The sequence below is a fragment of the Panthera uncia genome, chromosome D1 (assembly GCF_023721935.1).
Source record: "Panthera uncia isolate 11264 chromosome D1, Puncia_PCG_1.0, whole genome shotgun sequence".
NCBI classification, from domain to species: domain Eukaryota; kingdom Metazoa; phylum Chordata; class Mammalia; order Carnivora; family Felidae; genus Panthera; species Panthera uncia.
In genome coordinates this window covers 55,478,658-55,504,287 of record NC_064808.1, presented here as the reverse complement: position 1 = coordinate 55,504,287, position 25,630 = coordinate 55,478,658, and the positions used below count along the sequence as shown (strand labels likewise).

The 25,630-nt window shown below is 41.2% G+C and overlaps 1 protein-coding gene across 1 annotated transcript in view; it reads right to left on the bottom strand.

Moving 5' to 3' along the window:
* Positions 1-9,157: 9,157 nt before the first annotated feature.
* POLD3 (DNA polymerase delta 3, accessory subunit) overlaps positions 9,158-25,630 on the bottom strand; it is a 55,043-nt gene continuing 38,570 nt past the window's right edge. The window contains exons 10-12 of the mRNA XM_049652270.1: positions 20,446-20,558; positions 19,216-19,291; positions 9,158-14,708 (exon numbers count right to left, since the gene is read on the bottom strand). Coding sequence (XP_049508227.1) covers positions 14,506-14,708; positions 19,216-19,291; positions 20,446-20,558 — 392 coding nt within the window. The 3' untranslated portion in view covers positions 9,158-14,505. The remainder of the gene's footprint in view (positions 14,709-19,215; positions 19,292-20,445; positions 20,559-25,630) is intronic.

Below are 25,630 nucleotides of genomic sequence, written 5' to 3'. Positions count from 1 at the left end.
TCTATTCAGGATCAAACTCCTACTCTGCCTGTTGTCCAATGTCTGAAAACAATTATTTCATGTGTGGTATCCAAATTTACAGTTGTTTGTGGTGGGAGGGCTGATTTAGTATCAGTTACTCTGCATGACCCTCTTTTTTCCTGTCAAAATCAGGCTAATAGCTACTTTAAAATATTATTAAGATAAAAAGAAATAATATATATGAATTCCTGATAGTGCCTGGAGCATTTGCAGAAGCTCCACAAATGACTGCCATCTATTACTGTGGTTTTGGTATAATGTGTTAAAATCTGTATTGGGCAGATGTAATTGAAAAGGCTAACAGGCAAGCAACACAGATGGGTCAAAAATCATACTTGAAGCCTCAGGTCTCACCATCACATGCAGCAAAAATTCAGCAGCAATGGCATAGCCTGTAGGCTTTGGAGTGTCCTAACCAGCTACTGACATGCTCAGCTAAAGGACAGTGTCCTTGGAGCCAAGGACCAGGTGAAGGCCATTGTTTACAATAAGAAATGAAAGTGAGAACATCAAGCACAATTGACGGCAGTGTGATCTAGTGGAACGAATACACAGGCTTTGGCGTCAAACGGGCCCGAATTTCAGTCCCAGATGTGTTATTCGACTTTAGGTAGGCAACATAATCTCATCTATAAAATAGGGAATAATGTATACCTTGCAGGGTTGTTCTGAAAATAAGAGATACTATATGTAAAGTCTCCAGCATTTGGGTGACATGTAATCACTACTATTATCTCTATCACCTGGCTATATCACTTTCTTGCTTTATATAACTTTCCTTGTTTTCTTATTTCCCTTAAGAAAAAATCCAAACTCCCGGGGTGCCTAGGTGGCTCAGTCAGTTAAGCATCCAACTCTTGATTTTGGCTCAGGTCATGATCTCACCATTTGTGATTTTGAGCCCCACATTGAGCTCTGTGCTAATAGCATGGAGCCTGCTTGGGATTCTGTCTCTCTCCTTCTTTCTCTGCCCCTCCTCTGTTCTCTCTCTCTGTCAAAATATATAAATAGACATTAAAAAAAAAAATCGGGGTGCCTGGGTTGCTCAGTTGGTTAAGCATCCAACTTCGGCTCAGGTCATGATCTCACAGTTCGTGAGTTTGAGCTCCGTGTCGGGCTCTGTGCTGACAGCTCGGAGCCTGGAGCCTGCTTCCGATTCTGTCTACCTCTCTCTCTGCCCCTTCTCCACTCAGGTTCTGTCTCTCTCTGTCTCTCAAAACTAAAAAAGAAAAGAAAAGAAAAAATCCAAACTCCCTAATATGCCTTAGAAGACTCTCCATGGCCTGACTTCCTTTGACCTCTTCAGCCTTCAATCTTAATACTCCGAGATTCTTTGACTCTCACTTCAGCCACACTGAACTACTTTCTTAACCTATCCAGTCCTTTACATTGCTTTTTTTTTTTTTTTTAATTTTTTTTCAACGTTTTTTTTATTTATTTTTGGGACAGAGAGAGACAGAGCATGAACGGGCGAGGGGCAGAGAGAGAGGGAGACACAGAATCATCGGAAACAGGCTCCAGGCTCCGAGCCATCAGCCCAGAGCCTGACGCGGGGCTCGAACTCACGGACCGCGAGATCGTGACCTGGCTGAAGTCGGACGCTTAACCGACTGCGCCACCCAGGCGCCCCTACATTGCTTTTATCTCTGTATGAAACATTATTCCCATCCTCCACTTGGCTTACCAATTTAGACATCACTTTATTCATTCATTCTTTGTTGATTCATTCATCAAATGTTTATGGGAGACCCATCATGTAGCAGGTACTGGGATACAGCAGTGAACAAGGTGTATACATCTCTGTCCTCATTGAATTTACCCTGTAGCTTTACCATATCCACCAAAGCTAGCCATGGGGGGTGGAGGGGGGCTGCTATATACTTTCATGATGCCCTGTATTTCTCTTCTTATAGCCCTTCTCTTAGTATTTTGTAATTGCTTATAACTTATAGTTAACTGTCACTAGATTGTAAGATCTGTGGAGACATGAACCATGTTGTCCTAATCTTCATTTCCACTGCCTAGCACATTAAATATGTGTTGAATCAACAGTAAAATACTGTTAGCTAAAAACTGAAAACTCAGCTTGGCTCTGAAACATTCCCAGAGCATCTACTCCATGCAAGGCACTGTAGAAGATGAAGATATGGGCCCATCACACCAGCCCAAGTGTGGATAACAACCACCAAGATCTCTCTTAGGCCCGTGTCCCCACTTGCTAAGCTAACAAGCACATACTGATATTCCTTTGATTCTGCTGGCAGTGAGAACTCACCGTTGCTCTCCACCCCCCCCCCCCCCCCCCCCAGTTTAGCTTCTGCTGGAGAAGAGTTTTCTTTTCTGTGTTAAGGGTTCTTTCAGTTTCAGAGAGCCTACTTAAGTCTGCAGGAACCACACTAATCTCTGAACAGCAGCAGATGCACACACGAGAGTGCATCCTGTCAGTGAATGAACAGACCCCACATGAGGTACTTTCTGGCTTCCTCCTAGGCCTTTGGGAGTTTCCTGCTTCCCTTGGGTACTGCCATCTCTATAGCTTCATCTTCTTTCCCTAATTAATATTGCCAAAGCCTAGTTGTATTTCCTGTCTCCAAATGAATTAGTATGATTGGGAACTCAGCTTTCCTCAGTTTTGCTTAATAAATTAGATTACCTTGAGGCAGTGAAAAAGTCATTCTCATGTATTGATAATGAGCATCAAAGCTGGTACAATCTCAGGGCAATTGGGCAATATGTGTCAAGAGTACCTTAAGACTTTATATCCTTTGACACAGTAATGCTCTTCCTAGGAATCCATCCTAAGGATAAAAAATGCATCACACATTTGGTTGTAGTTACTCAAAATGCAAGCATAATGCTCAGGAGAAATTTGTCTCTATCAGATTTGCTTAAAGGTTGCTTACGAGACATTCAATTTTCAGATGAGAGTTGTTATTACAAAATATTTAGGTCTAAAATTTAGCCATTTGGAGGATTTGAGAGGAAAAAGAAGCTCTCAATTCTGTAAATGTGGCAGAGTATTGAGAGGAGTGAATAAAATTCCAAAGGGTAAGCTCCACCTCTGACTTGCAAGAGCACCGAACCTCCCTTTCTTCATCTACAAAATGGGGTAATAACTGTTCTATCTCCACTCAACAGGCATGTAAGGAGGGAATCCAACTTTCCCTTTTGTATATAATAGTGAGCTCTCCATAATGATAGGAATTGTCTTTACTGGCCCCTCTTTGCCTTTAGAATGACAAAATCCTTACCACAGCCACAAAGTTCCCAATACTCTGGGCCAGCCAACCTCCCTGTTGGTTACTGTTCCAGCCACACTTTTCCCCAGGGCCTTCACATAAGCTCTTCCCTCTGCCTGAAATCCTGTACCCCTTTTCCTGGCCAACTCCTGCTTATCTGTAAAATCTGAGCTTAAATGTCACTTTCATCAGGGTATCTTCCCAGACTACCCCCAACATGGGTAGGTTCTCCCTATTAATCCTCTCACAGTGCTCTCTGCAGATCCTTTGTAAGGCTCATCACAATGGTCCTTAAATACATGTTTACACCATTATTTATTTGGTTGCCTCTCCCTTTCAAAACTCCATGAGGGCAGGTTCTGTTTCTGACTTGTTCATGACTGTATTTTCAGGGCTTGGCAGAATGCCTAGCACAGAGACCCGAGGTAATTTGTTAAATGAATGAATCCTTATAATCTTAGAGTGCCAGGAACAGAGATCTAATGCCTTCATTTTACAGCCGACAAAACTTAGGCCCAGAGAAGATAAATGACTTTTCCAGGATCATATGGCCAATAAGTGGACAAGGTAGTTTTAGAGTTCATTCATTCATTCAATAAATATTTTCTAAGAGCCTACTATGTTCTAGGCACTGTCCTAGGTGCTGGAGTTAGAATGATGGCCAAGACAGCCCCTGACTTCCTGGAATTTACATCATGGTGGAGGAGATGGCCAATAAGCACATAAACAAATAGCACTTATCACTATCTCATACATTATAAATCTACGAAGAAAGAGGTGCTCTGAAGACAAAATCACATAACCAGTAAGGACTCAAACCCATGTTTTCTGCTTCAAAGTACAGGGCTCTTTCCACTACACCACGCCGCTTGCCCTAAGTAAACAAACAAAACCATAATTTATGAGGCTCTCTCAGCTGCCTGTGTGTGTGCTTGGTGGGGTGAAGCCCTCATGCTGTCCATGAAAAAGGGCCAACATCATCAGAAGCAGCAGCTGACTGGCTTGCCTGCTAAAGCAGGTGTCACAGTGTTAGCCAGCCTGGCCTCTGCTGCCTTGAAACTTCACATCTGGCACCTAAAGAGAGAGGGAGTGTGTTTAAATAAGACAGCTATTGACCAAGTGGCTTGAGGAGGGTTGGAGTTGGCTGGTCTCTGGGAATGATGCAAACCACAAGGGGACAGTACTCAGGAGGTGAACAGAGAAAACAGATGGGCTCAAACTGCAGGCACGACTATTGCCTGAGCACCCCATACATCATTGTGGGAGGTTGGGGGAGGTCTCTTCTCTGCTGGAGGTCTGTTTATCTTTTCATTTATAAAGGCGCCCCCTGATGTCTATACTTGGGGAAACAGAATGCACACTCAGACCGCTGGTTTTTCTCTAAATTGCTTCAAGTAGAAACATGGCTGAAACAAGTGTATAGGTTGCACAGCGTGACATGGCAGCTCACCTGAAAGACAGGCATGTTGGGAGATCAAAGGGGAGCTCGGACAGGTGGGCAGAATCACAAGGAAGCCCACCAAAACACTGGGTCCATTAGCATTCCCTCCTTGCTTTATCATAACATCATTTTTGATAGTTTAATGTGTTGTCTATAACATAAAGTAGACATTCTAATAAAGGACAGTTGAAAATAAATGATGATGGGGCGTCTGGGTGGCTCGATGGTTGAGCGTCCAACTTCAGCTCAAGTCATGATCTCATGGCTCTTGAGTTTGAGCCCTGCGTTGGGCTCTGTGCTGATGGCTCAGAGCCTAGAGCCTGCTTTGGATTCTGTCTGTCTCTCTCTCTCTCTCTCTCTCTCTGCCCCTCCCCCACTCATGCTGTCTCAAAAATAAATATTTAAAAAAAGGAAAGAAAATAAATGATGACAATTCATTTTTTTCCACATAGGTTAAAGCCCAAAGCACTGCTCTGAAAATAATAAGTTATCATTTACTGACCAATCACAATAAACCAGGCACTTTTTTATAATCTCTAGTCCTGACAACAATCTTGAAGTAGATATTACCTTCATTTTACAGATGAACAAACTGAGGTTCAGAGAAGTTAAATGCCTTTCTAGAAGTCACATGGGTAGTCAACAGGCAGCCAGCACCAGTCTATCCAACTTAAAAAATTTTTTTTAATGTTTATTATTTTTGGGAGACAGAGAGAGAGAGACAGACAGAGTGTGAGGGGGGTAAGGGATAGAGGGAGAGGGAGACACAGAATCTGAAGCAGGCTCCAGGCTCTGAGCTGTCAGCAGAGCCCAACGCGGAGCTCGAACCCACGAACTGTGAGATCGACCTGAGCCGAAGTCAGACACTTAACCAACTGAGCCACCCAGGTGCCCCCAGTCTGTCCAACTTTAAAATCTGGTACTTTCTACAAACCCAAGAAGTGACAACCACTTACCTACCTGATAGCAAAAAACCAACTGCCTGTAGCTGCTCTGCTGCTCCTATAGGCTGAGAAGCCATGTAACTCATATCGTGAGCTATGCACAATTCTAAGGGGAAGGGGGCTTCATGCAGTTTTATTCAGGTTGGCTGTTATACTTTAGGGGTGAGCTCTGGGGTTTGCAGCAAAAAACTTACTGCTGGGATAAAAGTATTATCACTGAACGGTCCTGGGTATCATGGCTGTTCAGTGAGTGGCTGATACGCACCCTAATGATATGCGGTACTGCTTACTGTGCTCCGTACCCCTGGAAAACAACCCCTGTCAAGAATGGACAATGATAGGACACTCACAGTCAAATCCCAGCTCTATCATGAACTAACGGGGCAGCCTCTCTGATACTCAATTTCCTAATTCACAAAATTGGGCTGATATCTACACCTCACAAAATTATTAGGATTAAATAACAAAGTATATGGAAGCACTTGGTGGGGAATAGGTGTACAATAAATATGACTTTGGATGAATTTAATTGACCATTCTGGGACTATGGGTCCTTTTGGCCCAAAGAATTCCAGGGAGATGCAGTAAGTTCCAGATCTAAATCAGAGTTTGTGTTTGTGCGTCAGAGAATGGCCTACATGTATCCTTAGTGGAACTGTGGAACCAATCCCATCTCCATGGTTTAACTAGGACCATGGCTCAGGCAAGAGCCAGAGGATTTCCAAGCTTGAGATGACCCAGCAAAAGGCTAATCATTCTAGATTTGAAGCCACTCCCAATTCTCTCCTGTCATGAGTTTCCAAGGAAATCAAGAAGTCATTTGCCTAAAACTGAACTAAACCTAATTTCATATTATTTTCCTCTGCTTGCTCTATTGCAAGATGCAGGTGCAACTTGGCTCTGACTTATGACCTCCAGGTAATTCTCTCTTCAGTCTACAAAGGGTGATTTTTCTAACATACAATCCAGACAAGTTAAAATTCTTCAGTGGTTTCCTATTGTCCATAGAGTGAAGTCTAACTTCACTGTGATCTGGCCCCTGATCACTTATTTGCCCTCATAGCCCACTGTTCCACCTCTCCTCAATCCGCTTATAATCTCTAAGTACTCCAAGCTTTCTCTTGTGCCTGTGCACCCCTTATGCTGCATGCCCTGTCCTTTCTGCCTGGGATGGCTTCACGTTCTCATTTGGCAAACTCCTATTCTCAAAACCTTAATCTCTAAGGCAGTAGCAGACAACCCTTCCCGGGGCCCACAGCAACCCGTGGCCACATACCTCCCTTACACAGAGAAGGAAGGACATGGTACAGTGGAAGGAATAAAGGCTTCAAGTCAGAAGGCCTAGAGTTCAAATTCTGGCCCTCCAGGCCAACCAGAGGAGAGCGAGCCTCAGTCTCTAGCCTAATGCCCACTGGCATGGTTTTCCTTAGGTAAAGATAGATGCAGGGCATCATAGCAAAGAGTCAGTGACTTGAACCACTGGCAAGATCATCCCTATCTGGGATCAACAATTTAAAGGTGTAATTCATTTTATTTCTTTTGTTCCAACGTCCATGTTCACTCACACACCTATCTGACAGGAAGTCAGCTTCCTATACAGGTTTGCTAATCATAACCATTCAAGTATTCCAGTTCCTCCAATTTTCCACTATAAATTTATTATTAAAGACACATCTCAGGGCTCCTGGCCGACTCAGTCAGTGGAGCATGCGACTACTGATCGTGGAGTCATACATTCAAGCCTCACTTTGGGTGTAGTGATCACTTAAAAAGAAAATCTTAAAAAAAAAAAAAAAAAAAAAAGACACATCTTATTGGGCAAAGCATTTAAACTCTCTGAGCCTCCCCACCTTCATTTGTAAATGAAAGTGTTGTGAGGATTAGAGAAAGTAAATTTAGATATCTTGCATGAATTTTGGCCCTTGGTAAGCACTCAAGTATTATATTAGCATTATAGCACATTATAAGTATTGGTCTACATCTCTCCCTGCACTAGATAGCTAAATTCCTCAAGGGCAAGAAATTCATCTTTGTATCCCCAGCATCTAGCACAACAGAGCTGGGCACATAGTAACCTTTTAACAAAAGTCTGTGAAATGCACAAACATGCACATGTTTGCCTTTCCAATGATGGTCTGTCCCAGGCAAACAGAGAACTTGTCATGTGCTTTTCTATTTTTCACAGCAGCCACCATGGTTGTTGGGCAAATCAGGAAGCATTTTCAAAGCACACTTATGGGCAGACCAACAGCTTCCTCTTATTAAAGGTTGCTATATAGTGGAAGAGTCACACAATGTGAAATCTGAACCTAGGTTCTAGAACATCTGGTTCACTCCCCCTTACTGTGAGATGTTGGGCACACTAGCTAAACAACCTAGGCTTGTTTTCTACAAAACAGAGAAGAGAAAAACTTTGTAGGTTATCACAAGGATGAAATAAGATAAAGTAAAGCACCATATAAAGGTAGACTATAATTGAGAGTTTCATATCAGGCTTTACGGCAGGAAAATGGTTCTGCTTCCTATACGCCCTATTCCAGGATAGAATAAAACAGAATACCATGATTATGCTATGTTTATATAACCTTCACACATCTCTTAGAAAAACCTGGTTTTGATATTCAAAATGGAAGACACTGCCTTGGCCTAAGCCAGAGCAATCAGTGGGCAACAAATGTTTAGGGGCTACTTCTCTACCTGCGAACCTGCAGTGTGGCTTAAATAGGATAAAGAAATACCAAATTTCCTCTTGATTTTCTTACATGGGTAAGTCAAAGGCAAGGCCAAGAACTGGACAATCTGTTTCAAAGAAAAACAGTGTTCTTGATTTAAACTGAAACCAATTAAATGCATTGCTTAGGGAACCAGGCTCTATTTAGACGAGCTTCCTGGTGATCTAAAATTAATCAGAAAACTTTATTTTATTCCAGCCTCTCTTTAAATTCTTCTTAACATTTATTAGTCCACTTATCTAACTTGGTAATTTAGTAAGCACAGTATACTGAGCATAATGGAATCTTTGTTTATAGATTCAAGACCACTTGGCAGGGATGCTGTAGAAAGGACTCAAGCAGCAGATGAGTGGTTGAGTTAGATAAACATTAAGATTGCCTTCACATCTCACAATCTGGGAACCGAACAACTAGTTGTACTTTCACTTATAAAAACGAACATCAATCATCACTGGGCAGTATCGAAGTGTGAACTAATATAGAGCCAAGAGCAAGATAGCATAGTGGCTAAGACTACAGGCACTGAAGCCAAATTGTCAAGATTTATACCTTGGCTCTGTGTCACTTGCTAACTCTGTGATTTTGAACAAGTTACTCAACTTTTCTGCCTCCATTTCCTCATGTGTAAAATGGGAATAAACGTGCCTATCTCATAGAGTTACTATGAGGATTAAGAGTTAATACTTCTTAACGTACTTGAACAGTGCCTGACACACAGTGGGTGCTCAAAAAATGGGAGTTACTCTGTTTTGTGTGAGTTTATTGTATGTCCAAATACTAGGAGCTGCCCATGCAGCATTTCATAAAAGCCTTAAACAACATTTGGGGCACTTGGGTGGCTCAGCTGGTTGAACATCTGACTCTTGATTTTGGCTCAGGTCATGATCGCAGGGTTGTGGGATCGTCAAATCCCTGCCTGGGATTCTCTCTCCCTCCCCCTCTCCCCAGGTTGTACTCTTTTTGCAATCAATCAATCAAACAAACAAAAACAACCCTTTAAGGTAGGTGGTAGCTCATCGTAAAGATGAGGAAACAAGTTCTCAGAGGAGGAGTTCCTCACCTAAGGTTAGTGCCTTTAGACAAAGTTTGAATCCAGAGCCGTCTGCCTCCCAAGTTGTGCTGTTTCAAAGCATCCTGCTTCCCCATTGTGCCAAAATTGAGCACACATAAAATGGAGCTGAATTCATGCTAATCCAATATATATCCCACAAAGTACCTTTTGGAATAGTCCTTGGTACCTGCTTCTTTCTTGTCAGTATTCTCATTCTTAAGATAGGACAGAAATAACTCCACTAAAGGTTCACTTAATAGATTACCTATACCATGACTGTATAAATGATGAGTGACATTCAAACAGTTGAATAAAATCCACTAAAATGGTGAACCGTCCCTCAGCCTGTTTTCTTGCATTAAATTCTCTGTTGTTTTTCACAAAGGACTATAAAATGTTGCCCATTATGATTATCCTGGTACTTTTCTGATTACTAAGCTCCTGTCTACCCCTCATCTAAGCATCATCTCCACTGCTACATAATGCTATTTATTTAGGGTGCATGTCCTGCCACTCCAAAATGGTAACCTCTGAGCTCTTGCAGTCTCTAAAGTATCTTATCCAGGAATGAACAGAACTAGCATTCAACAACTGCTTGACACTTTGGATTTGCATGATCCAAAGCAGATATTAAACAACATGGTTTTTCCATTCTTCAAGAGCAGTCTAGTAAAAGATGTGAAAGAAGAACCTTAAGAAAGCCTGAAAGACCAAAAGAAAGAAGTTAAAGTAGGACTAGCAATGAGGAACTTTTAAGTATTTAAAAAAAAAAAAGAGAGAGAGGGGTAGAAGCCAAAGTGAAGCCTCAAGAAACAAGGAGTCTGGCAAGAGCAAATGAGAAAAAAGAGAGGGAATGGTGTGGGGGAGCCAGACAATATTTAGAGCTTGAAATGAAAGGGCAATTCTAGAATTAAGGTGGGTTTGGATCAGAAGCCTTACCAAGTTTCTCTGGCTAAAGAGCCTGGGTGGCAATCTGTGGGTGGCCCACACTTAAGAACACACAGAAAAAAACTGGACACAGATACAAGTGGTGAGAAGTGTCATGAAGCAGGGAGTGGCAAGAGTCAATCCTAAATGCAGTCATTTGGGTACAATGTGCCCTTCAGAGAGGGCATGGTGACAGCATGGGCTAATTTACAGAGCCGCCAGGGCAATAACTCAGAAAGCAATACTGCCTTCTCACAACAAAACGAGGCAGCCCCAGAATGTTTCATGGTGGTAAAAAGCTGCATTACAGCATACTAGATCCCAGAACCAATGAAAGGAGACAAGTTTACCAAAACGAGTCTTGACACAGAGTACGTTTCTGGCAAATACATTATTATGCACTCATTCTACTCATGTCCTGGCGAAACTATTTAGTTTCCTTATATGGCCCTTCTCTTCAGCTCTCTCCTGTAAAATAACTAATGTCTTCTTAGAGAAACAAAGATAGAAAAGAAATAGAACTGTTCCACCCGTCCTCCCTCCCCTCCTCAGTTCTTTTCAGGGAGGTGAGTGGAGGCACATATCTTTGAGAGTGTCTGAGAACTACCCCATTTTTGAAATCAATTTCAGAAAACTGAAAAGCCTCTGCAAGAGAAATCTGTGTTGACAGGGGAAGACGAGGGAAATACTGCAACTGTCTATGCTGGCTGCCAGAATGAAGCAGCCTTGTTTTAGCTGTGACATTTTTTAATCCCATTAAAACTTTAATAGCACTAGAAGTAGGATACAATGTACATGCATGGGTAGAAATACTATATGGCACATAAAATTAAAGAATATGCCAGCTGCCCTCTTAAATGAGAATCAACTTCTAATGTTATTATTCTTCTTAAAATTTTTCAGTTGGTCTTCACAGTCTTTACATTAAAATCCAAACTCCTTAGCCGGACCCAACTTCATTTCTCAATACATTTCATCTCTCTTTTCCCAAAGTCTACTGTCCATTTCCCCCCAAAGCCATGTTCCTCTGCCTGGAAAATCTTTTCCATTTCTCTTTGCTTGGTAAAATCCTACTCACCCTTCAAATATCCACTTAGCTTTCTCTCTTCCAGGAAGAATGCCCACACTCCTATGAGCTCTCAGAGAACCCTGCGCTTACTTGTCACTGCACTCACCATATCATATTATAATTTCATTTTAGTGGCTTGTCTCTTCCATTAGAGCCATTAGACAAGTGCTAAATTCTAGGATGCTACCTATATCCTCTTGTGTCCAGGTCAGAGGCCTGACACATGAGTAGACACACGTATTTTCATGTATAGTAAATACAGCCATCAATGAACCTCACTTTGTTTCAATAGAAAAGTATCTACTCTCTCTAAAATTTTTCAGAATATAGAACAAGTATCTTCCACCTTTGATCACATTTCCCGCCAGAATGACGACTTTCAAAGTAGAAATCTGGCTCATATCCTTGAAAACGTTTCAGGAAGTTGGTGGCTGACTGCATTTCTCACACCAGGAAGGAAGCCACCATTTGTAGAGCACCTATGTGCTACAACTGTGCACCAAATTTAGGCTGCATGTATACACTTCTTCAGTCTTGACAATCTGTGGTAACTCGTTTTAGCTCTATTTTGACAAAGAACCTGAGGCTTAGAAATGTGCCCAAGGTCACATGGCTAACAAGTGATGAAGCCAAACTAACACAATGTGCAAGATCAGGACTACATTTTCTCCTAAATGAACTAAAAAATGATGTTGGCTGAAACTAAGGTTTCCCACTGGGTTGAAAAAATGATGAAGGCAGCAAATGACTTGTTCATCTCAGACTATGGGTGTGCAGTTTTAACAATATGAACTGAAAACCAGCCTTGTTCCTGTTCAGGGTTTGAATAATTGCACACACTGCTGCCGTCCTGTCAAATAACAGACTCACCAGACATTCAGTTTGAAGCACTGTTTTAAAACAACTTCTCAAATTTATTTAACTCATGTGGATAACATGGTAGAGTTTTGTATAAAAAGAAAAAAAGGCCACCACTCCCTCCCTCCTAAGCCTTGCAGACAGCTGAGTTCAGGCAGCATACTGGGTGTGGTGATCACAGGATTTGCATTATCCTTTCAAAGATGGAGCTCCAACTACCACTGGAGTTTTCCAATTCAAAATTCAGTTTCACTAGAGAGCCCAGCAGAATTAAAAAAAAACAAAAAACAAAAAACTAGATTGTTGCTTTTTTAATTTTTCCAATTCTTATTTAGAAAAATTACTAGAGGCAATGACAAAAATTACCATTTAAAAGATCACTCTCCAGGGGCGCCTGGGTGGCTCAGTTGGATAAGCGTCCGACTTTGGCTCAGGTCATGATCTCACGGTTCGTGGGTTTGAGCCCCGCGTTGGGCTCCATGCTGACAGCTCAGAGCCTGGATCCTGCTTCTGATTCTGTGTATCCCTCCCTCTCTCTCTCAAAAATAAATAAACATTAAAAAATTTTTTTAAAGATCATTCTCCAGAGGTTTTTTGTAAAGGTAAGTCCAGGCTTTCCACCCTTTTACAGTTTAAAAAGAAAGAGGGCTGTGGAATACGTCAACCTTTACTCTGCTTATGACACAAAGCGTCTGCCTTCTCAAGTCCTAGACGTAATGCCAGGACTCATCTCCCAAACTTCTGGTCTCAATCAAGTCCATGGGGTGCCTGGCTGGAGAGCCCTGGATGATGGCTGCTAAATATGTTCATATGAATCCAAGGTCAGTTAGAATCCTAACCTTAAACAGTAGGTTTATTGAATGCTGACTGCATCATGACATACGCAGGCTAAGTCAGACGTCCCTCGTCTGTCAGTTGTGAGTCATGCCAGCAGATGAGCCTGTGTTCTTTCCCTAGAGCTCACTGTACCAGATTACTACCTCACCACTTCGATCCACCAAGGTCACTGTCCAGCCATCATGAAAATCACTTAAAAGTTATCAATAGAATAGATGATTTTCCATAAGCAACAAATGAGAATGTGTTACTTGCTGTTTAGTCCTACTAACAACTCAGTCTCTCCACCTTTCTTGGGCAGCCTATACTTTTAGGCAAATGGGAGGGTTAAAATACAGAGGAGCAACATCTGTATAAAAATGTGTGCTTTATTTCTTCCTTGTTACCTTCCTGGAAAATTGCTGTTTCTGAACATTCAGGTTCCTTGAGAAGGAGAACTTTTTCTTAACTGTTGTACCCTGCATACAGAAAAGGCTTTCTCTTTTAGCCTCCATTTCATTGCCTGGGTTTCACTCTCTAGGTACTAACAGCGGGAAAGGGAGAGAGGAGGAGACAAAAATCACAAAGAGCAGCGTAAAACATGCCCTGTGTCAGCAACATAGCAAGGCCTCTACTATCGTCAATGCTGACACTAAGTAATTTCTGGTGGAGATGAATACATCATTACATTTCTATTTGTGCTCTGCCTGAGGCTTTTCCCTACCTACTAATTGCGAGTGAAGGTCGAGAGAGCTTTTGTGAAAGGGGCAGAACATAAGCAATGTGCTGGTCTGTAGCCAGGTGTCAGTGTACTTTATAACGGAGGAAGAGAGGATTAGAGGATTAGAGGGAGATTTTTGTTTCAGCCTGTAGTCCAACAAAGATTTAAAAGACTTACAGAAAATGGCTTCACATAGAAGTATGGTAGTGGGGAAGGGATTATGGGGAGAGTGGTAAACACAGCCAGTAAAATTCAGGGATAAATGAAGACCCACACAAGTCCACAGAATACAAAGGAACAAAGAAGAATACTTCTTGAGCCATAAGTGCTCAGGACACAGGATTGGGTAGGGACCAGTGAATTAGCAACTAAATGGCTTCAGTGATAATTCTGAAACCTGTTCCAATTTATGTTTGGAGTGGATTCTTCTCCAGAACAGGTCAAGATTGTGCTTAAAAAAATGTCCTTAAAACACAACAGCTTCTTAAATATTCTTTTGCCTCTTGCTTCCAGGTGATTTCCCTTTGGTTAAAAACCAGAAACAGTATAAACCTCACAGGATGGAATAAGTCTTTTGATACAGGCAAGGTGAGGCACAGGATGAACTTACACAGTAAGTGAGAGTCTGTCTGTCTTGGTCTTCTCCCTTGACCACTCCACGTCTCTGAACCAACAGAGATGGCAGTTCACTTCCTCTGGAAGAAGCCAGTAATGGATACTTGTCTGTTGGCTTTGCCCAGAGCAGCAGTCCCTTTCTTTGGGCCCTTTCGTTCTTCTTTGGGTTCTTTTTTCACCGTCATGGCAGAGGGTCTATGTACGGAGGAGGTCTTCATCTTAAGCTCCTCTTCACTATCTGTGCAGGATTCACTCACATAGACTTTTTCAGTCACTGGCAGAATAAAAAAAAAAAAAAAAAAAAAGGGAAAGGAGTGGGTCGAGTCATTTAGAACACTGTTATTAAGAGAACGAGATGTCTTGTTCACTCCAATTCCTTCAGACCCTCTGATCAGCTCACCTAATACTGGAGCCTTCTCCCACTGGGAGATCAGATCAGGCCACCAATAGGAACTATTTATCTTAAACTCATACAGTCTCTAGTTGGGGCTCAGAGCCAACATTTACCCTTACTGTCTCGCTGCTATGTCCCATGCCTTTTGCCCAAATTCTGCATTTGGGTCCTGGTCAATGCTAGCTAACTTCCTGAACTCTACATTGAACTGTCTGTATCTCAAATACACACTTCTACCTCCATGCTTTGACTGACTTCTTCAATCTCACTTCCCTGACCCACAGTGCCTGCCTATTTCCTTCCACTGCTGCTTTTCTGGATCTTAATCTCTGCTCTAGTCGCCAGTCTTCATCTTGTCTAACCAGGTTCACAGTCAGGGGCCCTCCTGGCTGGCTATATCCTGACATCACCCACTCACTCTCTGCACATCCTAAATACAAGAATTGCAGATTACTCAATTTTTCAGTTCTTAGTTCTAAATGACCCAACACTTACTAGTGGTCTGCATTGTGAAGATAACTGCCCCAAGCAAACTCAATCATATAACAAACTTGATTGTTTTAAGACAATGATAAAATGAGAAACAAAGTTACCAATTCTCTTAATGCCCTATCAGCCAAAGGCATATTTTTGCCTTTTCTTATACCAATAAAATTCACTAACCCCCTCCCCCTTTGAAAGTAATTTTACCAGTGAGCAGCCAGTATAAGGAAGCTGAAAAGGGCATAGGCACAGACAATAACTTCCAACAATGATGTCACAGAACTGATGAGGGTCTCTTCAGTATTACTGCAGCACACAAACCAATCATGAGAAACAGTACAATGCCACCTTCCTGTGACTTTAGAGAGCTGCAGCAGCTGTATAACCAACATCTTCTACATTCTTTCTCAGCTTTCCTGGTTGCAGCAGGAAGATGAAGAGTAAAGGAAAACATCTCCTCTTGGCTGAACACAGTAACCTAATATGCATCATAAATGCTCAAACGATTAAAGAACATTTTTGTCCTATTAAAGAACAATAATAGTTTTAAGCACTTAATTAGCGATTAAGAACAAACTACTCCAGAGGCAGTGGCTTTGGAATCAACTATATCTGCATACTAATATGTAGTCTGCCATTTATAAATTCTCAAACTTTTGATGTGCATCAGGATCACCTGCAGGGCTTATTAAAACAGATTGCCGAACTCTAATTCCAGAGCTTCAAATTCAGTAGGTGAGGGATGGACCTGAGAATTTGCTTTTCTAACATGTTCCCAGGGAATGCTGATGCTGCTGGTCTGGGGACTATACCTTGAGAAACATTGTTCTCTCCTCCCCTGTAAAATGGGAGTAACACTGCCTCACAGAAGGTATGGATGCACCTAGTGATCTTATTAGCAAGTACCCATCAATGCTGGTCTTTCCCTTCACAATGGCAAAGCCATGCCGGAGGTCTGTTGCTGGTAGAGCATTCCTTCACCATACCCATCTAATCCCATTAAGGGTACATAATTAACGGTTCCCTCACTAAGAGTTCCTAGGATTTGTCACTACTTTTAAGAGCCTAGAATTCACTTTGCTGATTCCTATCAACTTAGAGGCTACAAATCGCTGAGAAGCTTTAAATATATATATGTAGATATATATATTTACATATATAAAGTGTTCTCAAAGGCCTTACTACTCACCTGTGCTCCACAGACCAGAGGCATTAGACTCTCCCATGATTTTATTAGAAATGCAGAATTTAAGGTCCTACCTGAGGGCCTACTGAATCAGAATGTGAATTTTAGCAAGATCTTCAAGTAATGTGAAGTTTGAGAAATGCTGCTCTAAGGTACTTAGGGAATTCCCATGGCATACCTATTAGTTCAGCAATTATGATCCCTGAACACTAGCCCAATCTCATCGGCAACTTGAAACGCATTATGCAACTGGATTATTGGAACAAACTTATGAGCTGCTATTTACTCAATATCTCAAATTAGGGAAGTCTGAAGAGCCATATGCAGACATAGAAAAGAAACAACTTACTACTAGTTGGTGGTATAAAACTTGCTCCTTCATAAGCTATACTTTGTATTCAAATGGCAGCAGGTCTATAATGTAAAACTCCAACATCAATTAGCTCATTATTTCATTACTTATTACTGAAACCACTGGTTGTTTCATTGCCAATTCTGTGCAATGCATTGCTTGGGGGAGTTAAAACCAGTCAGGGCAACACCAACAAAATTTCTTAAGCAGCACACTTAGTATACCTCAAGAGCTAAAAGAAGGATTTCTATATTCAAAGATTTAGTTACTTCAAACTGTAAGACAAAGGAGATTTCAACTTAAAGATACAGAACCTTTATTTTAACTGAGTAACATGCAACTTTTCTGGGCTGCCATTTAAAAAAAAAAAAAAAAAAAAAAGAGCCCAGTTTACATGGATAACATCAGAATTATTCTCCACTCAATGTTTTGCTGTTAGAATTCTAACTTGTCCAAAAGTCTACCCCACACTAATCTCAGGGGCCCAACTCCCCAGTCCCTGAAGCAAAGTCACAGAAAAGGAAAGATCAGTTTTGAAAACCCCCAGACCAGCTCTCATCCAGCACAGGACAGGACAAGCCCCCTGTGCTGGTACACTTGGAACAGTCCAAACAGAAAGGAAAGCACAACTCCTTTGTTGGTAACAGGAGCCAAGATTCATTAGGTTGAGCTTGGACTACAAACCTTAAAAAAAAAAAAAAAAGTGCTATGTGAGCACGGTTTTCATTGTTGCATCCAAGGCTCTTAATGGTCCTGTCTGGAGACAGGAGTGTAAAAAGTCCACATCCCATACCTGGCCAAAACTTGAGTACTGTGTTTTGAACAAAGCAACAGGTAATTAGCCACAAACTCCCAGTAAATGCTCACAATGATATATCTGACATTTTTCTTTCGGGGTAGAAGGAGGGAAAAACTGGCACTGATGCCTTTGTCCTCTTAAATTTAAAACAAAAAAAAGGAAGAACTTCAATAGTAAATGCACATATTATCACCACTAGTCAAACCTAAAGGCTTGAAAACACACTATTAGAAGACTGAAAGCAAACAAAACAAAATACAAAAAAACAACCCCAACTCGAAGTCCAGAATTCATAGGCTCACAAAAATTTGGCACTGAAAAGACCAATTTCCAGTGTAAGGAATTTTATTCCCCGATAATATGCTACAATTAAAATGGCACAGGCCTGAGGTGCCTCAGCTGGCTGAGCACTGAACTCTAGCTCAGGTCATGATCTCCTGGTTTCTGGGTTCGGGCCCCACATACGGCTTTGTGCTGGCAGTGCGGAGCCTGCTTTGGATTCTGTGTCTTCCTCTCTCTCTGCCCCTCCCCCACCTGCATGCTCTCTCCTAAAAATAAACATTGAAAAAAAAATCTTTAAAAAAAATGGCAGAGGCCTTTTCAGAGGAGTGGAAGGTAGGGAACAATGGGACAGGGTTTGCACTTATTCTAACAACCACACAACCTAGGAAAAGTAGATTCTTCAGAATTGATCAATCTTTTTAAGATGAAAGTTTGAACCAGAAAAGGAGAGTCAAGAAAGGGAAAAGATACTTCTTCAGGAGAGCAGGTGCCACAGGAAGGGAGAAACTACAATTATAGGCTATCCAACTAACAAGAGGTTTCCAAGACTAAGCCCACAAGTCTCTGTAAACACAAAAAGTACCAGGATCAGAGCATCCTATTGGCCTGCAAGTGTGAAAGCCCCACAGAAGTTTGAGTCAACTGTGGAAGGGTAGAACAAGCTTAAACATGGCTGAAGAATTCAACCTATAACTAACTGAAAAGCTAAATTCTAATTCCCCTCTAGGTCAACATAAAAAGCACACGTTTTTATCTAACATGACTTACAAACGGGAAACATGAAGTGATTTGGAAGAGTCAAACCCCTCTGGAGAGATGGGACAAAATACCAAGAAGACTCTTGACACTCTCTTCAGAGTCTAATCATCAGTGGGGGCTTCCTTTCCACTGTTCAAATGTATAAAACAACCATTCTAGGAAAAAAAAGTTTCTCAATGTCTAACAACATTTTATGTTGGTATTATGGTTTCCGTATCGAAAGTGCCTTTAAATGTTACCTCACCTGAATTTTCACAACAATCCCGCATATAGGCAAAATGGGTATTTTACCTCCATTCCATACATCAAGAAACTCCCTACCAGAGGTGACAGGACTTTTATCCAAGACCTCAAAGCTTATTTCTACAGGATGTGGTCCAAACAAGAACCCATGTTCTGCCTTTCGTTGTAGTGTTCTCTACTCTGCTACTCAGGGTGTGTGCCATATTTGGTGTGAGTCATGTGCACATTCAAGTTTGAAGCACACTGCTCTGTAAGAGATCACAGAGCCAGAAACTCTTCTTACCTATGCAGCCTTCCTCATCCACAAAGGTCTTAGACTTCAGCACCCGTTTTCGTTTTCTTTTTTCTCCATTTGAGCTCTAAAAGATCACAGGAAGATCAGAGGTTACAACATTCAGTTGATCAATGACTCTATAGAGAAAAAGAACAAGAGCTTTTTAATCTACAATAATCACCCTCCAATATTCCATGATGATAAAAAGTTGAATGTGAAACTCTATCCATTTCCTTTTACGGACCAGTCCTACTATACAGACAAGTTACATTCCTATATATGGAAGCTTGATGTTTAATGCTTGTAAGATAACTGTGATCATTCAGGCAACAAACTTTTGGTAAGCAGTGCACCATGGTTAAAAAGACCAATAGGACAAGGACCTTAGCGGATGAGAGAAGCGAGGAAGACAGACCACTGCAATCCACTGTGGTAAGGGCTTTAATGGAGGGCTGTGGCAGACATTATGGAAGCACACAGGAAAGCTAAATCAGATGAGAGGTCCGTGGCATGTACCCTTGCTGTAGATACTTGCTATTTTAGCCTTGATGCTGCAACATTACCCTTGTCTAATTTAGTCTCACAGAGATACTACTAATACCAATTTCCTTTTATGTTCAGTGGTCTTTCATCCCATTTTCTTGTCAGTTAATGAGGAAATTAGTGCAAAATTTAAATGACAGTCTTAATACAATGAATTAAAGGAAAACTAATAGTTGTAAAGGAAAAAAAACCTTGTTAGCACCTTTCTTCTCAACTCTTCATTATCTACACTAATAGACAAAATGCAGCTGAAGACCATTGAAAACTATATTCCCCCATTTATTGCCAGCTTTTCTCACCCTGCCCTTTTCCAGAAGAGTTTCTGAAGAACAACAAATGTGCATAAGTTGTTTGTTCACTCTATTTCCCAAACTTTGCTCTGATGCAGGCAAGACCTTACTTTGCAAAATTCCAACAGGAGTTGGGTAACACAGCAGCCCTGATGCTGGAGGTCATGAAAAACAAAACCACTCCCAGGCCTGACCTCTGCAACCTTCCTGAGATGCGCCCTATAGCTGAGCTCTCACCGCAGGTGAGGAGAGGGAATGTCCATCCTGTAGTACCTACAGAGAGTGGAATGAGAAAAGAGCCATCTACTGGTGTCCCTGGACTATACAGCAGTGGCCGGTTCAGCATAGTTTCAGGTCCTTGGGAGGTCAGACACATGGAAAGGCAACCATCCCAGTAAAGTTTTACCTTGACAGAAGGAGGCTCTGGTTCAGTCTTAGGCACTGGTTCAGGAGGTGGAGAAGCAGGAGGAGGTGGGGATGGTGACTCAGCTTCATAATCCCCAGGAGAGTCTGGTATGACTGAAATAATGAAACAAGCTTAGCTAAGAGAACTGTGGCACTATCTGGTACAACGCCTTCTCTGGTGACTTTTTAAACGTCTGTATCCAGCAAAGGACATTTTGCAAGCAGTAATTCATGACAACCAAGGACTTTGCAGTTATAGATCTTTAAAATACACATTTTACTAATTTTATACAAAGAAAACCAGAGAATTAAGAGTTATTAAAGCTGGAATAAACCTTAGAGATTATCTTAGCTAAACCTTTTATTTTGTAGGAAAGTCTAAAGTTGTTTTATAAATATCCACTGATCATCTAACACGTGTCATGTATTCCACTTACAATTGTTTCATTTATCCTCATAACAACCCTAAGAGACAAATATTATTCACACATTACAGTTGGGTAAAAAGAGGCTCAAAGAGGTTAATTAACTTGCCAAGGTCACAGGGCTTACAAATGAGGCAGGAGGTTTTAAACCCAAGTCAGTCTGATGCCACAGCCTTACCATTCCAACTATTCTGTGCTGCCTTACCATTCAGGGCCAGACATTTTCTTTTAAGATTAAACAAACAGATATAATTCTCAGATTATATCAAATGTTCCATGCCAGAGTCTTCATGACTATGATCCAAGGATTATCTGCAACCACCTGAGATGTTTATTAGACTGAAATATTCCAGCTGATGTTAAGAGCATAAACTTTGGAGGAAAAATCACCTTTGAAACAGTCACAATTATAGCTCTTACAACTAAGACTGGCTTACTATTTTGTATGGGAATTATTTCTAGTGATTGCTCACTGATGAGGCTTGTTTTGTTGTAGTGAGAGTAACCGGAAAGAACACTTTTGGGAAAGCAATATTGCTCTGGAAGTGGTATCACCCGAGAAGAGAGCATCTCCAGAGGGATTCCATCATTCCTGAACAGTTCCAGAAATAGTGGTCTTGGTATAAGGCCCATGAGAGGGGGAAGTGAAAATCCTCAGCTGACCTACGGCTTAATCACGACAGAGAAACTGCTGGTAAAAAGACTGGGTAGTTGCTTAGCCTCACCTGCTCCCTGAATCTCCTGGCTGTATTCAAATTCTTAGCACAAGTCTTGGATCTGAAATTCTCCCAACTGATTAGGTCAGTGTTAAAAATTATGACAGTGGAGGGTTCAAGGCCAAATGACCTAAAGAGGTGAAGCAAAACAAGAGCCAGAACGAAACAATAAATTATACACTTCAAGTATGAAACGGGCCCCAAAACTTTATAAGCTCTGGGAAACAAGAGTCAGAAACATATGAGGAAAGTGGTCCAGCTAGTAACCCAGCTCTAGGAGAATAGAACATGATGGGAGCTCAAGTAAGCAAGAGAAAAGTTAAACCACAGAGCCAAGCTCCCATTTCTTTGAAGGTATAGCAATTAGGAAAGCTGTGTCACATGCGTTACAGGGGCAGGAGGAAAGTTTACACAGTGAGGAAGCCAAAGAAAAGGAATTTTGAGTCCTCACAATAAATTTAGGAGTTTTCATTCTATTTCCACTTCTGTAACCATGAAGACACTTAATCCTAGTGGCACCCTCTAAGACCCCTGTCACTGCACTGTATACAAGTGTTTATCTAGATCCTCCTCTGACTCTAACCTCCATGGAGGCAGAGACACGACAATTTCCTTGGCACTGAACAAACAGTAACGATACTTTTAATAAAGGAAAACAATCATTTTTGGAATTTGGGATGAGGGGCTTCTAGGTCAAGGAAGAATCAGCATATACCTCCCCCTCCCTTCCACATCCACCCAAAGAGACACATTACAGTGATGACTAAGGAATGAAATGCTGTAAACCTGCCTGCCACTCCTATCCCTGCCATAACAGGGAAGAGAGTAGAAGAGGGAGCCAAGAACTTGTAATGAATAAGAATTTTCAACAAATCCCCAGAAGATGGAAGGCAGATGGGAGAAAGGTGACAGGAGAAGCATCAATTACATTGAGTCCAATAGGAGAGCTTACAATCTATTACAAAACTTCTATTTTATCTGATTTTTCAAGTTGTGTATCACTTTAAATTTTTTTAAATAAAGCATTTTGGGGCACCTGGGTGGCTCAGTCGGGTAAGCATCTGACTCTTGACTTCGGCTCAGGTCATGATCTCACAGTTGTGAGATCGAGCCCCACGTCAAGCTCTGAGCTGGGCATGGAGCCTGCTTAAGATTCTCTCTCTCTCCCTCTGCCCCGCCCGTGCATGCACATTCTCTCTCTCAAAGAAGTTTTAAAAATTTTTTTTTTAACGTTTATTTATTTTTGAGAGAGAGAGAGAGAGAGAGAGAGAGAGAATGAAGAGGAGACGGAGACACAGAATCCGAAGCAGGCTCCAGGCTCTGAGCTGCCAGCATAGAGCCTGACGTGGGGCTTGAACTCACAAACTGCGAGATCATGACCTGAGCCAAAGTCAGTCACTTAACCGACTGAGCCACCCGGATGCCCCACAAAGAAATTTTTTTTAAGAAAGGAAGGATGGGGGTGCGTGTCAGGGTGGCCCAGTCAGTTAAGCATCCAGTCCTTGTTTTCAGCTCAGCTTCAATCCACAAACTGTGGGACTGGACCCCACATGGGGCTCTGTGCTGACAGCACAGAGCCTGCTTGGGATTCTCTCTTTCCCTTTCTCTCTACCCTTCCCTTGCTTGTTCTGTCTCAAAATAAATAAACTTTTAAAAGAAAAAAAAGGGAAGGAAGGAAGGATACAGAAAACAACTAGAATTTTCTGGGCTTTACAAACATTAATCATTCATTCACATAATATCCCCCACAAAATCACTGTTACTATTATTTCTGTTTTATATAACTGAGGTTCAAAGAGACTAAAAAAAATTTGGCCACATTTATATGCTAGAATCCGTATGTGTCTGATTTTCCATCAAGGTAAATATATCCTCGACATACTTTTAGTGACATAAGCATAAGGAGGGTTTCATACATTGGTGTATTTTAAATATATTTATAATGAATTTACAGCTTTTCAGATGAAAGGTACTCAAGAAGTGCAATTTAACACTTACCCCAGGACAGCAGAATAAGAACTGTAGCAAAACTAGTTACTAGCAGAGTAACCACTGTTTACCAGAGTGCTATGGCAGAGATGGGTCATTTTGGAAATCACTCATAGCTTCCTAGGAAAATTTATAAACTACCTATCTTAACCTAAAAAGGGTGGGGTGGGGGTGGGGGGTCATTTGCTTAACATTCTCCATAAGTAATTTGCAAAAACTGAAAATGTTAGCAAAAACCTAATCAGCTAAAACTATTTCTTCCTAGCAATATATTTTTTTAAATTCTATCTTAGAGACAGAGCACGAGTGGGGAAGAGGGAGAGAATCTTAAGTAGGCTCCACACTCAGCACAGGGCCCAATGTGGGGCTTGATCCCACTACCCTGGGATCATGACCTGAGCCAAAATCAAGAGCTGGACATTCAACTGACTGAGCCACCCAGGCGCCCCTCTTCCTAGCAATGAAAACATTACTCTTAATGGGATTTCTATCTGGGTCTGGCTTTTTCTTGCTTTACAAAGAGAGTATGTAGAACTGCTAATGGTGCTTATGACTCTGCCAAGAAGAGAAATAAAGGAAAAGTCTCTTGGGTGGAGAGTTAAAGATATGAAGTTGAAGGGAATTTTCTGAGAGAAGAGACTGCTGTTAAATACTTATGGAACACGTCAATAGAAAAAGTGGGGTGAGTAAGAAGAAAACCTGCTATGTCAAGCAGTGTCCTGGCATTGCTGACGTATCTTATTTGATGTTCATAAAAAGTCTACACAGTGTGATAACATCCCCATTAGAGATGAGGAAACAAGGAATTGAAGAAGTTAAATAATCTGTCTCCAGTTGCACAATAAGTGGCAGAAGTAAGGTTTTTTATTTTTAAAAAGATTTTTTAATTTACATCCAAGTTAGCATATAGTGCAATAATGATTTCAGAAGTAGATTCCTTAATGCCCCTCACCCATTTAGCCCATCCCCCCACCCACAACCCCTCCAGCAACTCTCTGTTGGTTCTCTATATTTAAGAGTCTCTTGTTTTGTCCCCCTCCCTATTTTTATATTCTTTTTGCTTCCCTTCCCTTATGTTCATCTGTTTTGTATCTTAAAGTCCTCATATGAGTGAATTCATATATTTGTCTTTCTCTAATTTCACTTAGCATAATACCTTCTAGCTCCATCTGCGTAGTTACAAATGGCAAGATTTCATTCTTTTTGATTGCTGAGTAATACTCCTTTGTACAGATATACCACATCTTCTTTATCCATTCATCCATCGATGGACACTTGGGCTCTTTCCATACTTTGGCTATTGTTGATACTGCTGCTATAAACATTGGGGTGCCATGTACCCAGTTAAGTGGCAGAAGTAAGATTTAAACCCAGGTCTGTTTTACCCCAAAGTCCCTGTCATTTCTTCCACTTCTGCTGCTCATTTGCTAATTTCCAGCTGAAGACAGCATATTGAATAGCATATATTCAGTGTGACAGGAATAAAATGGTAATAGATTAGAGACTGTGTAAAGGTTTAAAATAAAGGCCCTCTAGCTTTGAGATGAAGAAGAAATTCAGGAATAAAATGGCAAAGGTTTGCAAATTTAGTCAGATGCTAAAAATTATTCTGCCAGATAAAAAATCTGAGAACCTCTCATTTATATTATCTATTATTACAGGTTGTTCACCTCTATCACACTTCTTCTCACTTCTTTCTAAACTAATAACCCCACTCATATTTCTAATCACCCACAGGTATTATTTTTGTGCACTAATGATCAGAACTCCAGAGAATATTTCAGAAATATGTAATGAGTGTTTAATCAACCACAGTAATTCCCTGACTTAGAGCTGACTCCTTCACTGGAGTATCTAGTTTACCTTTTCAAAGTACATTAGGTTGATGGCTTGAAAGCCTTTTCCAGATTCTTCCCCAAATCCTTTTCCTGGTTGGAAATAGGGAAGACAATTTCAATAGCACAGTAATATTCCTGTTACTTCCTAATTACTTTCCCATGTATCTTCATGGAGTCGCTTCTATTTCCTTAATTCTTAACTTGATGGCTCTTGTTTC